This window comes from Ostrea edulis, chromosome 5 (assembly GCF_947568905.1).
Source record: "Ostrea edulis chromosome 5, xbOstEdul1.1, whole genome shotgun sequence".
Classification (NCBI taxonomy): Eukaryota; Metazoa; Mollusca; class Bivalvia; order Ostreida; family Ostreidae; genus Ostrea; species Ostrea edulis.
In genome coordinates, this window is record NC_079168.1 from 78,534,826 (window position 1) to 78,550,832 (window position 16,007).

A 16,007-nucleotide genomic window follows, 5' to 3' on the forward strand; every position below is an offset into this window, starting at 1 on the left:
TTAGATCAACCATAAATACACAAAGCGTATTAATTTCATGAAAATTCAAGGAGCATGTTTTAGGAATTTGTCTTCTTCTTGTTTTAAATCTATCATGCTATAGAATTGAATTTTAATATTAAAAATAAAGGGAAACCCCAGCTAAGAATAAAAGTGAATTTAAGTTAAAATTTCACTGTAGATATACATTTAGGCCAATCTGATTAAAATCAGATCCTCGATCCGCTCCTCTTTTCTTTTCTTTTTTCCTTGTCGCTACCTCGTGTAGCGACAAGGAAAAAAAAAAGAGGAGCGGATCGAGGATCTGATTTTAATCAGATTGACATTTAGGCAATAATAAAACCTGCATGTACAAACAATATAACAAATATCTATAACACTGATTCTGTGTAGCCACTGTCCTTAATTGAGTTGTTTCAAAAGGTTACCTAGTATTGGGAATTTGGCATGAATAAGCGGATTAGTAAATTTCATTATTCGGAGGGAACAACTTTGAGATTTGCACCTAAAACTCGTCCCCCATTCCCCACCCCGGTGTCGGGAAACTTCACGGGGGATTACTCTGGGAGTTCACTTCGTACTTCTTGCAGAGTAATGATGTAGAAAGTCATAAAACGTTTATTAAAGGGTTGTGATATTAGCTTATCTATTTCAATTTCACAATATTCTACATCACCTCCTTGGAAGTGGATTTTTATCTATCATGACCACCCATCGGTACTGGTACTAAGTGGGTTAGTTGTGTAAGATAATTATTGAAATCAATTTTTGATTCGATTGCCATCTCGTTTGTGTGAAGACATTAAAAAGATTTTGATGTGTTTATCAGTTAAATTTGACTATCAAATGCAGTGTACTTCAAGATACCTTTTTTTCCTGCTTTATGGGAATTTTGTGGGAAAGCTAATCACTCGAGTGTAACTAAAGAACTTGGATAGGACATCGCACCGAAGCAATGCTTCCGAACATGAAACTGAGGGAGAACTTCAGTACGGTTTCATGAGTCAAACACCAGATCTTTTATACTTTGGGATTATTTATACAATATGAAGGTCATTTCTGATTTAAATAATAAAAAATCAAAAACCTTGAAACTCGGGCCAAGCGTGGTGACGTGCAGTGGTTACATAACCCAGTCCTTGATATAACCCATACGTTAACATTCTTCTACTAGAGCTTCGCCTTGTCAAATCAGAAATGTCAAACACGTCATTTCTCGAATAAGTTTCTATATATGATTCAGTTCAAACTTTTTTCCACCGTAATTATATGTTTCATATATTCTAATTGCATTCAGTTTTGTTTGATGTAAATTGAATAGAATTATGTTTTATTTTTTTAGGTTAAGATAATGAAATATGAACCAGAGGTAACAAATTGAATTGCATTAGTTCTAGTGTTTCTAAGTTTGTGTAATTAACGTCTGTTATAAAAAGCTCTCTCTCTGATGTGAAGACCGTGTGTTTGTTTTATCGGGTAGTGGTATCTGTCTTAATCTGGCCCTGCTTTGGGTGACAAACATTGAATTCTAGCGTTATTAATAACATTTTTACGAGTCCATCTTCTTTCAAAAGCATTCCTTGGTTTGATTTAAAAGTTTTCAAACCTGAAACAATATGCCGGAAATATTGTTGACAAAGGTTGTTTCTTGTGAAGACCCAGAGGACGAGGAAATCTGCAGCAGAAACAAATAAAAAATTGTACAGCTATTTATGTTGATTACAATGCTCCCGCTGGTTTTTGTTTTAAGCCTGAATACGTTTTACAGGTATTCTACCCGGGTATGTCAACACGCCACACGTACTAACATGTAGCAGAACAGATGTTAAAATGTTTAACCCTCATTGTCACAAGACTCGACACTCTTTCAGCGAGACATTCCATTTTTTTTTTGCTTTGCTCCTCCGAGAGTTCAAAAGAGTTTTAGGCTAATATTTATATTTTAATCTATGTTAATATTTATTCTCTTGAAAAAAGAAACGGTGTTAAATTTCTCTTTTAGCGGGGAAGAAGTGCCGCTCGACACCAATACCTATTCCTGACGAGTTTACCCACTCATTTCTGTGTGGCCGTTTTCTCCATTCAAAGACAACATAAGCAATCAATGTCCACATCAATTACTAGTAAGTGGATGACTTTAAGTGTCCTCATGGGCTTTATCGAGTTATAACCCAGATGAGTTCAAAGGTTCTAAACGGAACACATGCACTCTAAAGAAAAGTGAACAAATAATCCTATTCCTAGACTGTACTGAGCAACGGAATACAGAAACGGTGCAAGCGATCAAAGGTCTACTTATGATCAAGAAATGACAAATTTGTTGGCATAGTTTCCCCCTCGGTGCAACATTTTAACGCCTGATTCCCAATGAGAGGAAACATGAGTCCTCTCGGTAGTCTATGATTCTATACACTGCACCATTTTGTCATGTTACAGCGACATTGAATTGAATACTCCCACTAAGTTCATTTCTTAAAAACATCTCATGTCATTTTGCGGTCGGTAAGTAAGACTTGAAATTCGACTTTACAGAGTCACCAGTCCTAAAAATAATTGTGTGAAATTTCACCGTGGCTAACGCTCCTCTTCATCGTGTAAGGACCGTCTAATTACTGATTTAGGTATTTATGATTTCGCAATTTAAAATGACAGTCGCTTACTTAGCATTATTTAGAATTAATTATAAATGTGTGACAGTTGGTATGTACTTACTTTGATCTAAAGGGCACTGCTATTCAGTACCGCCTCGAATGTGCCAAAGTGTCGAAAGATATTAGATACTTATGCCCTGTGACCCCTCTCAGCCTTAATCCTTAATATATTCCATTTATGCAAAATATTGATGTACATTGACCATTTATTTAGATTGAAGAATTGAAATATTACATTGAATATGACTACACATAAAGTCTGTATGTTAGTGTTCAAGCAAAAAAAAAAAAAAAAAAAGCCTGTCAACCTTGATTGAAACCCAAGTCCTTTGTTGTTCTATACAATGTTCGTTGCTGCGTTTTTGCCAAGCATTAATGAACTACAGGCCCATGGGCCTTAACGGTCACCTGAGTACCATGCAAAAAGCTGAAAGGTGAAGATAACGAACAGTGATCAATCTCATAGCTCCTATAAGCAATACAAAACAGAGAGTTGGGCAAACACGGACCCCTTGATAAACCAGAGGTGGAATCAGGGGTGCATTTTACAAAAGAACTTACGACCAACTTTACATATTGGAATTCTCCCGCTTATTGTAAGATAATTCACCCCAATGTAAAATAGTAAAGAAATTATGTTGAAAATTAAGTTTCATAAACGTTTTAATTCCTTCATTCAAACTAATAACTGTGTAATACAATTTAAGACTTGCGACATTGTCGTAAAATCTTTTGTAAAACGGGCCCCAGGTGCCTAGGAGGAATACATATGTAAGCATCCCCTGCCGACCGTTCACACCCGCCGTCTTGATCAGGTAAACGGAGTTATCTGTAGGCAAAATCAGTGTGCCAAGCTCAATCACGCAAGGTATTTTAAAAGTATTTCAGTAACTTGTCCTAGATTACCTTTCTAAATTAAGGTATTTTCCCCAAATACACTGTATCTTCATTACATGTATATGCTTGCTTCTCCCTGACGCCCCAGTAACTCGTCCAAGGGTTATGAATTCCTAAAGCTATACGACATTGTAACCCCCCCCCCTTGCAAAGTTTTTATATTTATATTTACACGATAAAAATCGCTTTCGAGGCTCCCCGAATCCATAATGTATGTGCATATCTCTGTTCTGTCTATTGATTGCAATACATTTTCTTCAATTCATATGAAAGAAACATATTACTATCGTTTAAATAAAGACAGTGCCTTAAAATGTGTGTATATTAACACTGCTTGTTTTAAAGTCATGGATTCTATTTTTAGAAGTGGCTGTACTCTGGGAAAGGCCGCTAAACATATTTTTCTTCGTGAATTTGGTCAATATCCATCCTCGACAAAATACATGCAAATTTCGATAATCTGAAGGTTTTTCAATATTAAGATGTGGTATGGGGATTTACCTTAAGTTTGGTAGAAGCCTTCATATTCTTTACAACCATAAAGATAAGTATTTTGTCATGCAACTCACCAAAGTGATGATAGTGATTTTACTAAATGGAAAGCATCATAACTCCTTTACCTACTGAGCTCTGTCATAAAGCCTGAATCCCCTGATGTAGGAGTAAACAATTTTACAATTTGGTAGAGGACTACATGATCCTCATAACCATGCACACATAATATATCTACAGCATTTCATAATTTTTTTTTTAAATTCCATTTTTGAATATTAAATGCATTGTCGCTATACACCCATTTAGGTCCCGCCCTAAAGCTAGAAACCCTAGTCCAGCGGTAGGAAATTTCACAATTTTGGTAGACAGCTGCAATCCTTTTATGCCCATACATACAATATTTCTCCACAATACACAGAAGTGAAAAAGAAGGTATTTGAACATTAAAATCCTATAGAATCTGAACCTCAGGCCCAGGAGTCATGAATTTCACAAAATGTGGTACAGGGGACCTTGTTCTTCACAACCAGTCCAATATTAGCTTTATGATTAGCCTCAACACTAATAAAATAGTATTTTCAAGTTGTGCAGAGATGGAGAAGAAGACTTTTAAAGAATTGATGCATTTTCAAAATATGAAGCATACAATCCACCCCAGTACCAGATAAACCTATGATCTAAGGGTCATGAATTGCACATTTTTTGTAGAAGCGTCCTTGCTCATCATGGGTATATTACATAGCTTGTTTGCTACATTTTCCCAATTCGATGTTCTGACCTCCACCTTGGCGCCAAAATCCCTAGATGCCATGAATTTAATAATTTTCGCAGTTCTAAGCTTCTCTCATCTTATCATTATGTACTTAGTTTTGTGTCCAGGAGTCAAGACGAATTTTTAAAAAATAATGCATTTTCATTTATCTCCGTCCTAGCGATCATGAATTTCACAATTTGGTAAAGGCTTCCCATATCATTACTATGCACTCAGTATAAAATAAGAGATATCTCTTTAAATTAGAGAGACATCTTTTTTTCCGAATAAATAGTAAAACGGCTCGTCATAAGCTTTATTTGATATTTAAACTAAGTAATGCATATTTTTAGAATATCCTTTTTTTAACAACGTGCATGAAATGTGATAGAGTTGGGGACAGATGTGTTGCTTTAGTATTTCATAATTACATTCTGTGGGGTGTTTTTCTTTTTACCCAAACATTTCATCGGGTGGTAACCTGATCGTCGTAAGGATAAGTAGCACGTGTTTGTTCCTGTAATCTACATAGTATCAAAACACAGGTGTTAATCCCAGCCTGTCCTACCATGTAAATTACAGGGAAGTCACACCCACGACAACATTCCCTTAATGTGAACGGAGAATCTACGACGTACTGCAATAATTTTAATCTTGTGTATATTAAAAACTATGGAGATTTACTATCCTGTTAATACCTATATCACAAGCTTATCATGACGGTATTAAGCTTTGATGTTTCATTAAAGTAACTTTCTCTTATGTTGATGATTTTATACATTGAATTAAAAACAGTTTACCATTACATTAACTTCCGTTTCCTCATTATCATCCTTTAAACCCTTCTTTCATTATCACCTATATGTCGGTGTTTCACGACAAGACGATGATCAAAGAACAAATTCGGACCTATTACATCTAGTATGCGTGTCAATTCTAGTACATGTACGTCAATGAAGTCTTGTGCAAAGTTTTAAGATAAGAGAAAAGCAGTGCTCCTCAAATCATAAAAATAAAATTCCGGATCTTCCTTTTCAGAATACATAATGCACACGAAGCTCCAGGTTTTTACTTCATTCAGGCGGATTGTATATGTTACCTAATCAAACACGCCTGTCCCCATCCGTGGCTGTCCTAATGGTAAATTTACCTGTAACTATCCAATGATGACAATTATAACCGTGACTGTACACTGATGAAAATTATAACCGTGACTGTACACTGATGACAATTATAACCGTGACTGTACAATGATGATAATTATAACCGTGACTGTACAATGATGATAATTATAACCGTGACTGTACACTGATGACAATTATAACCGTGACTGTACAATGATGATAATTATAACCGTGACTGTACAATCATGACAATTATAACTGTGGCTGTACAATGATGATAATTATAACCGTGACTGTACAATGATGACAATTATAACCGTGACTGTACAATGATGACAATTATAACCGTGACTGTACAATGATGACTACTCTAACCGTGACTGTACAATCATGACAATTATAACCGTGACTGTACAATGATGATAATTATAACCGTGACTGTACAATGATGACTACTCTAACCGTGACTGTACAATGATGACAATTATAACCTTGACTGTACAATGATGATAATTATAACCGTGACTGTACAATGATGATAATTATAACCGTGACTGTACAATGATGATAATTATAACCGTGACTGTACAATGATGATAATTATAACCGTGACTGTACAATGATGACTACTCTAACCGTGACTGTACAATGATGACAATTATAACCTTGACTGTACAATGATGATAATTATAACCGTGACTGTACAATGATGAGAATTATAACCGTGACTGTACAATGATGACAATTATAACCGTGACTGTACAATGATGACTACTCTAACCGTGACTGTACAATGATGACAATTATAACCGTGACTGTACAATGATGACAATTACAACCGTGACTGTACAATGATGACAATTATAACCTTGACTGTACAATGATGATAATTATAACCGTGACTGTACAATGATGATAATTATAACCGTGACTGTACAATGATGACTACTCTAACCGTGACTGTACAATGATGACAATTATAACCGTGACTATACAATGATGACAATTATAACCGTGACTGTACAATGATGACTACTCTAACCGTGACTGTACAATGATGATAATTATAACCGTGACTGTACAATCATGACAATTATAACCGTGACTGTACAATGATGACAATTATAACCGTGACTGTACAATCATGACAATTATAACCGTGACTGTACAATGATGATAATTATAACCGTGACTGTACAATCATGACAATTATAACCGTGACTGTACAATGATGACAATTATAACCGTGACTGTACAATCATGACAATTATAACCGTGACTGTACAATGATGATAATTATAACCGTGACTGTACAATCATGACAATTATAACCGTGACTGTACAATGATGACAATTATAACCGTGACTGTACACTGATGACAATTATAACCGTGACTGTACAATGATGACAATTATAACCGTGACTGTACAATGATGATAATTATAACCGTGACTGTACAATCATGACAATTATAACCGTGACTGTACAATGATGACTACTCTAACCATGACTGTACAATGATGACAATTATAACCGTGACTGTACAATGATGACAATTATAACCGTGACTGTACAATGATGATAATTATAACCGTGACTGTACAATCATGACAATTATAACCGTGACTGTACAATGATGATAATTATAACCGTGACTGTACAATGATGATAATTATAACCATGACTGTACAATGATGATAATTATAACCGTGACTGTACAATGATGACTACTCTAACCGTGACTGTACAATGATGATAATTATAACCGTGACTGTACAATGATGATAATTATAACCGTGACTGTACAATGATGACAATTATAACCGTGACTGTACAATGATGACTACTCTAACCGTGACTGTACAATGATGACAATTATAACCGTGACTGTACAATGATGATAATTATAACCGTGACTGTACAATGATGATAATTATAACCGTGACTGTACAATGATGATAATTATAACCGTGACTGTACAATGATGATAATTATAACCGTGACTGTACAATGATGACAATTATAACCGTGACTGTACAATGATGACTACTCTAACCATGACTGTACAATGATGACAATTATAACCGTGACTGTACAATCATGACTACTCTAACCGTGACTGTACAATGATGACAATTATAACCGTGACTGTACAATCATGACAATTATAACCGTGACTGTACAATGATGACTACTCTAACCGTGACTGTACAATGATGACAATTATAACCGTGACTGTACAATCATGACAATTATAACCGTGACTGTACAATGATGACTACTCTAACCGTGACTGTACAATGATGACAATTATAACCGTGACTGTACAATCATGACAATTATAACCGTGACTGTACAATGATGACAATTATAACCGTGACTGTACAATGATGATAATTATAACCATGACTGTACAATGATGATAATTATAACCGTGACTGTACAATGATGATAATTATAACCGTGACTGTACAATCATGACAATTATAACCGTGACTGTACAATGATGACTACTCTAACCGTGACTGTACAATGATGACAATTATAACCTTGACTGTACAATGATGATAATTATAACCGTGACTGTACAATGATGACTACTCTAACCATGACTGTACAATGATGACAATTATAACCGTGACTGTACAATGATGACTACTCTAACCGTGACTGTACAATGATGACAATTATAACCGTGACTGTACAATCATGACAATTATAACCGTGACTGTACAATCATGACAATTATAACCGTGACTGTACAATGATGATAATTATAACCATGACTGTACAATGATAACAATTATAACCGTGACTGTACAATGATGACAATTATAACCGTGACTATACAATGATGACTACTCTAACCGTGACTGTACAATGATGACAATTATAACCGTGACTGTACAATGATGACTACTCTAACCGTGACTGTACAATGATAACAATTATAACCGTGACTGTACAATGATGACAATTATAACCGTGACTGTACAATGATGACAATTATAACCGTGACTGTACAATCATGACAATTATAACCGTGACTGTACAATGATGATAATTATAACCGTGACTGTACAATGATGATAATTATAACCGTGACTGTACAATCATGACAATTATAACCGTGACTGTACAATGATGATAATTATAACCGTGACTGTACAATGATGACAATTATAACCGTGACTGTACAATGATGATAATTATAACCGTGACTGTACAATGATGATAATTATAACCGTGACTGTACAATGATGACAATTATAACCGTGACTGTACAATCATGACAATTATAACCGTGACTGTACAATCATGACTACTCTAACTGTGACTGTACAATGATGAAAATTATAACCGTGACTGTACAATGATGACAATTATAACCGTGACTGTACAATCATGTCAATTATAACCGTGACTATACAATCATGACAATTATAACCGTGACTGTACACTGATGACACCTGTTACAGTCGCCGCACGTTGATGGTAACTTTACTTGTGGCAGTACATGACGACGCCTCTAACCTTGACTTATGACCTTTGTCTGACCTGAAATAAAGACGGTTACGAAATTCTAAGTTTTATATCTTGTACAAAAGTCAAGATCAAGTTTTAAGCGAAGTTGGCATACAAACAATCAGGTAAAAATGTATTTTTCGGGGGGGAGGGGGGACATAACTTAGACCTTAAAAGGTGTACGAATTAAAAAAAATGTTGTTAGGCTTAAATAAGAATTGTGCTTGTTTCACTTCTTTTTTCTCTCGACTAGCAAAATATCCGAACTCAAAAATAAGTTCTAACTTTTTCAACATTACGTGCAGAAGTGTCAATTGTTCATCTGCGATATATAAGAACAGAGAGGAACCGCATTAATGATTTTATGTCTCCATTATCAAAGATCGGATCATATCATTATTAGTCTGACTGTGGCTTTGCCTGTCGTGAATTTAACCATAACTTCCAAACTAAACAAGATGTAAATTTCATTCACTGAAAGACCAAGATCAACGCTATATGCCTGATAAAGGTTAAGGTCATCTATCAAGGCCATGTTCAAATTTGCCGCCATTATACTTGACCAATCAAAGTACATAATATCATCGCAGCCCTCGGCCGTGTCTCTGTCTCTGGAGTACTCATCTGCTGTCGATTCAAAGATATGATTTAAACCTAAAAACATTCGATCAGTTTATGAGATGACTGCATCAGAAATATATGCATATTTAGTGAATGATACTGGGATGTACCGATAAAATAATGTACAATTTACAAACAATCCTACTCCCTGGGGCCTTTTCCCAGACCGTAAAAAATATTTACTGACGGTTCCACCGACCATTATGCTAATTTGGTAGATATTCAAAAGTTGAAAAACAAATAAAACTGTTCAGAATAGTTCACATTTGACAATTTATTTAGCTCCACCTGTATTCCGTTCGACCTAACTCTATTAACTTCATCCAGAGATGACATGATCACAGTCATCACAGGCCACAAAATTAAATCTTTTTTGTCATTCATTCGTGGGAAGAGGGAATTTTATTTTGCATCTTTTGTATGAACAGCAATCAGTAAGAATTTAAATGCTGCAGGATTTTGTCACGCGACTCTGTTTCTGCAGAAAGTTAGAATTAAGTAATTAATTGGGAAACTTCCTGATTTTAAGCATGCACAATTAGAATTAAGTAATTAATTGGGAAACTTCCTGATTTTAAGCATACACAATTTTAAGCGCCGTAAACCTCAGTTGAGAGTAACCTAAATGTATACATCGTCTAGAAATAATGAATATGATAATTCATAAAACTACAACGAAAAAAGTATATAGAGCCTTAATTAATTTGATATTTATGTCTTTTCTCTCATTTCAGTATCAAGTTGAAAATGACGAAATAACATATTCATAGATTTACTCAATTTACGCCACACAATCCAATTTTGTCTTCCTTGTTGACGATGTCTAACGTTTTCTAAGTCTCCGGTATGAATGTGTCTGAGGTAATAGTATTTTGCAAACAGGTAGTCCAATTTAAACATGCAACACACTTTAAGATATCACCCTCCAGGCCTCTTTGTTTTCAACACCATTAATGTTTTATTTTTGTTTGTTTTGGTTTTTTTATCTTAAAGACGTACGATGAATGTGATTCATATTTAAACGTTTTGTACAATATAGGTTTTCATTTATCTCTTTAGAGAGGCTGTCCATGGAGTCTTCAGGCAGTGGTTGGCACATGGAATGTTACTCATGAATCCAATGTACATGTACGTTTTTAAGGCTTGATTTAATTTTTCTATACCGTACATAATGTATCATAAAGGGCAGATAACTCTTGAGGATGTTGTAGCCGCCATAAATAATAACTTGGAATACAATATTCACATTAGCTGGGGAAACCTAGGAGGACAAACTGTGTGGGAACTGTTTAACGTGCCCCATGGTATTATATGCACAGAGAAACGATACTGACGACACTTTTGTACAAGTTCAAAAGTGTATATGTCAAATAATGTACTGAGGATAAAGTTAAAACTTGTTAATTATAGTTTAAACCCGTTAAATTGAATTTTACATAAAAATGTGCAATTCTGGTGCAAAATCAGAGTGTTTGTCATTAAGCTACGTTTCTCATGCGTAAAACTATACATGTATTTATTAATTTTTGGTGAAGTCTGAGATTTAGCTGTTTTTAAAACTAATTGATTTACATAAACAGTTGTTTAGTACTGTTAAACTGAGTATACAAATCATGAAAATATATTTCACTGATGGTTAGTGTAAACCGTAGTTCTTACCGATTTAAGAATAATAGTTATACTTTTGAAACAGATTAATTAATAACATCGTTGATTTACTAACATTTACAGGTGACGAACTTAGTTTTTCTAATGTAAATTCACTTTCTTTTTTGGCGAAATATGCATATACTTATGTACCACTTAGAAGAGCTCAGAGGAGGGACCAGTCAAATATCAGATGTGTACATATATATGCTATAAACACACACAATGTGCGACGCTTATCTACATATTTCACTTTCCTGCATACCAAGGTGAGGTCATGAACAAAACACTAGGTATCTCTAGTTACCAAGCACGAGGATGTTTTTTTTTTTATACCAAGTTAATCAAAATACGCAAATCAAACTTCACATGTAATTTTGTTAACCGGATCATAAATATTTCAGCGAAATATCGCTTCTGTATTTTTCTCCGTTTGGCAACGAAAATGGTCCACGGAGCTTCCGTGCACCCTAACACATACAAAATGTGTAAATGCCGGAAGCGCATTTGAAGTTTTTCTGGCTTGTATCAAATAATTGCAGTCCTACGGTTAGATACATTTCGGACGGGCGTCAGAAATTTAAAATTAAAAAGAAATAGATACACGTGATAAATTTTGATCACCTGACGTTGGATAACACTTGGACAGTAATGAAATGACATTAAAGTAACTACAAAAGGACGACATTTGAGTACTGACAGGCGCCATTGCATGATGATTATGGATAATGCATGGCACCCAGTTGTTGAATCAGCACGAGTATCTTATAAACTTTCGCAGATTCAATTATTTGAATGGTCGAAAAAAGGAAATATCGAGAAACTTTACACTGTTTAAAGTAACTGACATATTGCATGCCGGGCGATTTGAGAGGTCGCGGTGAGTGATTAAAAATTGTAATTGAAGAGAAGCTGCTTAATGGATTACAAGGTCGTTTTCAAATTAAAAAAAGACAATATTTACGGTTCAGAGGATATTTTATTTATCGGCTAGATTTAGATAGAGATGAATTGGCTCGCTCTCTGTATAGGGGGGATTCATGTTGGTAACATAATGAGCCCATGATGAAGTGGGCGTCTCGCTCGACTGTTCATGCTGTAGTGAACTTGCTTATAATCCATCTCAGATGTAAATACTGAATCCCTACACGCAAACCTGGACCTAAAGAACACCACAGAATAAAATTCTATCATTTTGATAAGTTGTACTTTATACTCATCGCTTTCCATCATAATTAGACTCCAACTCTTCCCGCTCAATTTTTTTCCCACTTCATTTATAAGTTGCGTGGGATACCAAAAAACTTATTTAAATGTTATATTTTAAAGAGTTGTTTTGCCCAAATTAGGAATGCTCTGAGCAATTCTTTCTTATGTTACACTTGATATATATGTACATGATAATAATGCAGGAATTTTGTCTAATATAAATTCAGTTCCTCTTTTACTTTATGTAGATACCAATCTCTGACAGCCATGCAGCGCCGTGCTAAAACAGGACAAAGCTAATTCATTAAAAGGCTAGGCTTTTTCTCTCTTATTTGAAAGTCAAATCAAAACTGATCACATGAACATTCAGGAATGGGATTGACATGTACTACTTTATTAAAAGCAGGTCACATAAATATCACAGTGTCACCTGAATAGAAACTCTCCATTGACTTAAATAGACAATGAATTCCGTATTTCTAGATACATTTCATTGGTCTACATTTATATACTGTACTTTAACAGATATTTCAAATTGAAATATGTTAAATGCCAAAATCCGCTTAATTAAAAAGACAACTTTAAAAGTTTATTTTCATAAAATTAGATACGGAAGCCCATTCTAACAGTAGGCGTGAATAATGCAATATCTGTTTATGTTAATGCTTTTTCCGAAAAGGCCTCCAGTTTGCGAAAGGATTTTACAAAGGTGTACGAACCCAAATATTATATTTGAAATCCATGCAAGAAAAACTATCTTGCACTTTTGACACATAGATCATGCACCACGGAGCGATTTCTGCCTCCAGTCAGAGAAAAATATTTGTTTATCGTCGTTGGACAACCCAGAGATTGTGTTTTAATGTTGCAAAACCTAAAACACACAATAGATAGTGATTACAGCAAGACAGCCCGTTCAATGAGATGTCTGTCAAAAGAAAATGGGTTACCCGCCGAAGAGAGGCCGATCTTTTGTAATTACTAGGTCAAAGATGTTATTAGTGGATTTGATCTACGCAGACCAGGTATTTATATAGGGTTTAGGCGCGCTGGAGTTTGTAACGACGCTGGTCTTTTGAAAATGTACATGACTATTTGGATAACATTTATCCCTTACCTATCCTTATATTCACATACGCATAATGTAATCGAATAAATATTGCTTTGACGATTTTTAAGAAACAAACACAACACTTTCTTTGAAACATCAATAAATCTTTCATATCTATAAAAAGGGGTAGTTTTCTCTACAATTTAAGTCTGGTACAGTTTCTTTCCTTTGTATTATGTCTATATGGAAAGAAATATATAAATAGTTACAAAAATATTGTTCATCATTGAGAATAAAACAGTGTTCTGCTTTTAAAGATCATTCACAGTTTTGGGTCCATTCATATCCGTAATCCTGGTACTTCGATATTGTCTTTCAGAAGAGGTGCATTAATATACAAGTCTCTCCAAGTCATTAAGATTCATTTTCAATTCAGAAAATGTTTTAGATAATAAATTCCTGAGGTAGAGCAAAATAAAACAGAGGGCTGAGCCGAATCACCAAGTTCACCCTCACATTTATACACAATGTTGTCTTGATTTATGACTTCTATATCATACGCGATCATTTAAAATGTAAATCAATGTAAATAAATTTAGTCATAAAAAATTAAAACCTTGTCTTGAGACATGTCATATCACAATGTACATAAGGGGCCCTTGAGGGTGTTCGATTATCGCGCAATTCTTGAAATCCCTTGCCGCGGGTTCCGGGCCATTTCGTCCCAATGGGAACCTTGGAACACTTGAGTATATTTCACACTATCGACGATGAACTTATGTAAATCTCACTTAATCTGTTGATGGTAAATGATTTTTTTGTTGTTCACAATTAAAACCGCCAGATTTTGTTCAAGTATTTTGAGCACATATATCAAAGCGTGTCCTGTCCCGCTTCACTCACATTAACTGAATCTGAGCATTATTCTGAGATCGAAACTTGTTCGAGTATCACTGGTCCTCATTATTTACGTCAGCAAAAGATCTGAGCTTGCATCCAGATCTAACTGAACAAGGTCAATATTTGCTGCAAGAATGTCGTCTGCATTTTCGTCCCCTAGAATATCTGACTCGTCTGGCGTAATTAACTCACCGTCAGACGGACTTAAGCATTGTTCATCCCCGGATGAAGATAAGCTGGAAGACCGAAGAGAAGACGCGTCTGAATTTAGGTCGTCTTCAAAACCCAAAGTATGTCGAAGAGCAGATATATAGTTCATGGCTAACCTAAGCGTGGTGATTTTTGTCAGTTTTGATGATTGTCCTGCTTCTATGTCGGGCAACACTTTCCGAAGATCCTCGAAAGCGTCATTGATTTCCACCATCCGCCCCCTTTCGCGCGCATTTGCTGCTCTTCGTCTGTATTTGCTGAGTGGCGGTGGTTTGGCTTTCGCTTTCGGCTGCCTTGGCTCACGGCGTTTCCGTTCACTTTGCACCCTGTTAATCAAGGTAATGTCTCTCAAATTATACTCCACAGAGTCATTTTCGTCATTTGGTTTTTTCTTCTTCCTTGTAGACCTTCGAAGATTGCACTCTTGATCACGAATGTCATCCATGCTATCGAACTGTTCACTAGTAGAAGAGCTCGAGTCCTCCTCGGTGTTCCCACAATTTTCACATGGACTGTTTCCGGTGTTGGTCGAGTTGTCGCAGGGTTCCCGATCCATGATGATACCTGTACTGTCACTTTAAAAATCACTACACCTGTCGGCTGACAACATTTATATATACATAATACTACATTTAAATGTGTGTGCTTCTATCAAATAGTGAATTCACGCGATGCGCAGTGCTTTACTACGAGCAACGATCCATGGCAGTCAAATACGGTCTGATGTAGGTTATATACTACAAGGACCCACCAATGAAAAGAGTTTAAAAGAATATGTATAATTCATTCATACCCCGCCCCCTGTGAATTCTTTCGGTGATGTTTTATCAATGGAAAAATATTTACCACACAATCCCTACAAAATAGGATTTCTTTCATAATCCAGCGTAAGCTATGATACCATCACTGGTCCGCTTTGTTTCGC

At 35.4% G+C, this 16,007-nt stretch overlaps 2 protein-coding genes across 2 annotated transcripts in view; both read right to left on the reverse strand.

Annotated features, from left to right (window-relative positions):
• LOC125649680 (uncharacterized) overlaps nt 1-16,007 on the reverse strand; it is a 219,428-nt gene that overhangs the window by 20,317 nt on the left and 183,104 nt on the right. The gene's annotated exons all lie outside the window — the stretch shown is intronic.
• Nucleotides 14,116-15,816, reverse strand: LOC125652170 (helix-loop-helix protein delilah-like). Its single transcript, XM_048881169.2, has one exon. The coding sequence runs from the start codon at nt 15,636-15,638 to the stop codon at nt 14,940-14,942; it is 699 nt and encodes a 232-aa protein (XP_048737126.1). The 5' UTR covers nt 15,639-15,816; the 3' UTR covers nt 14,116-14,939.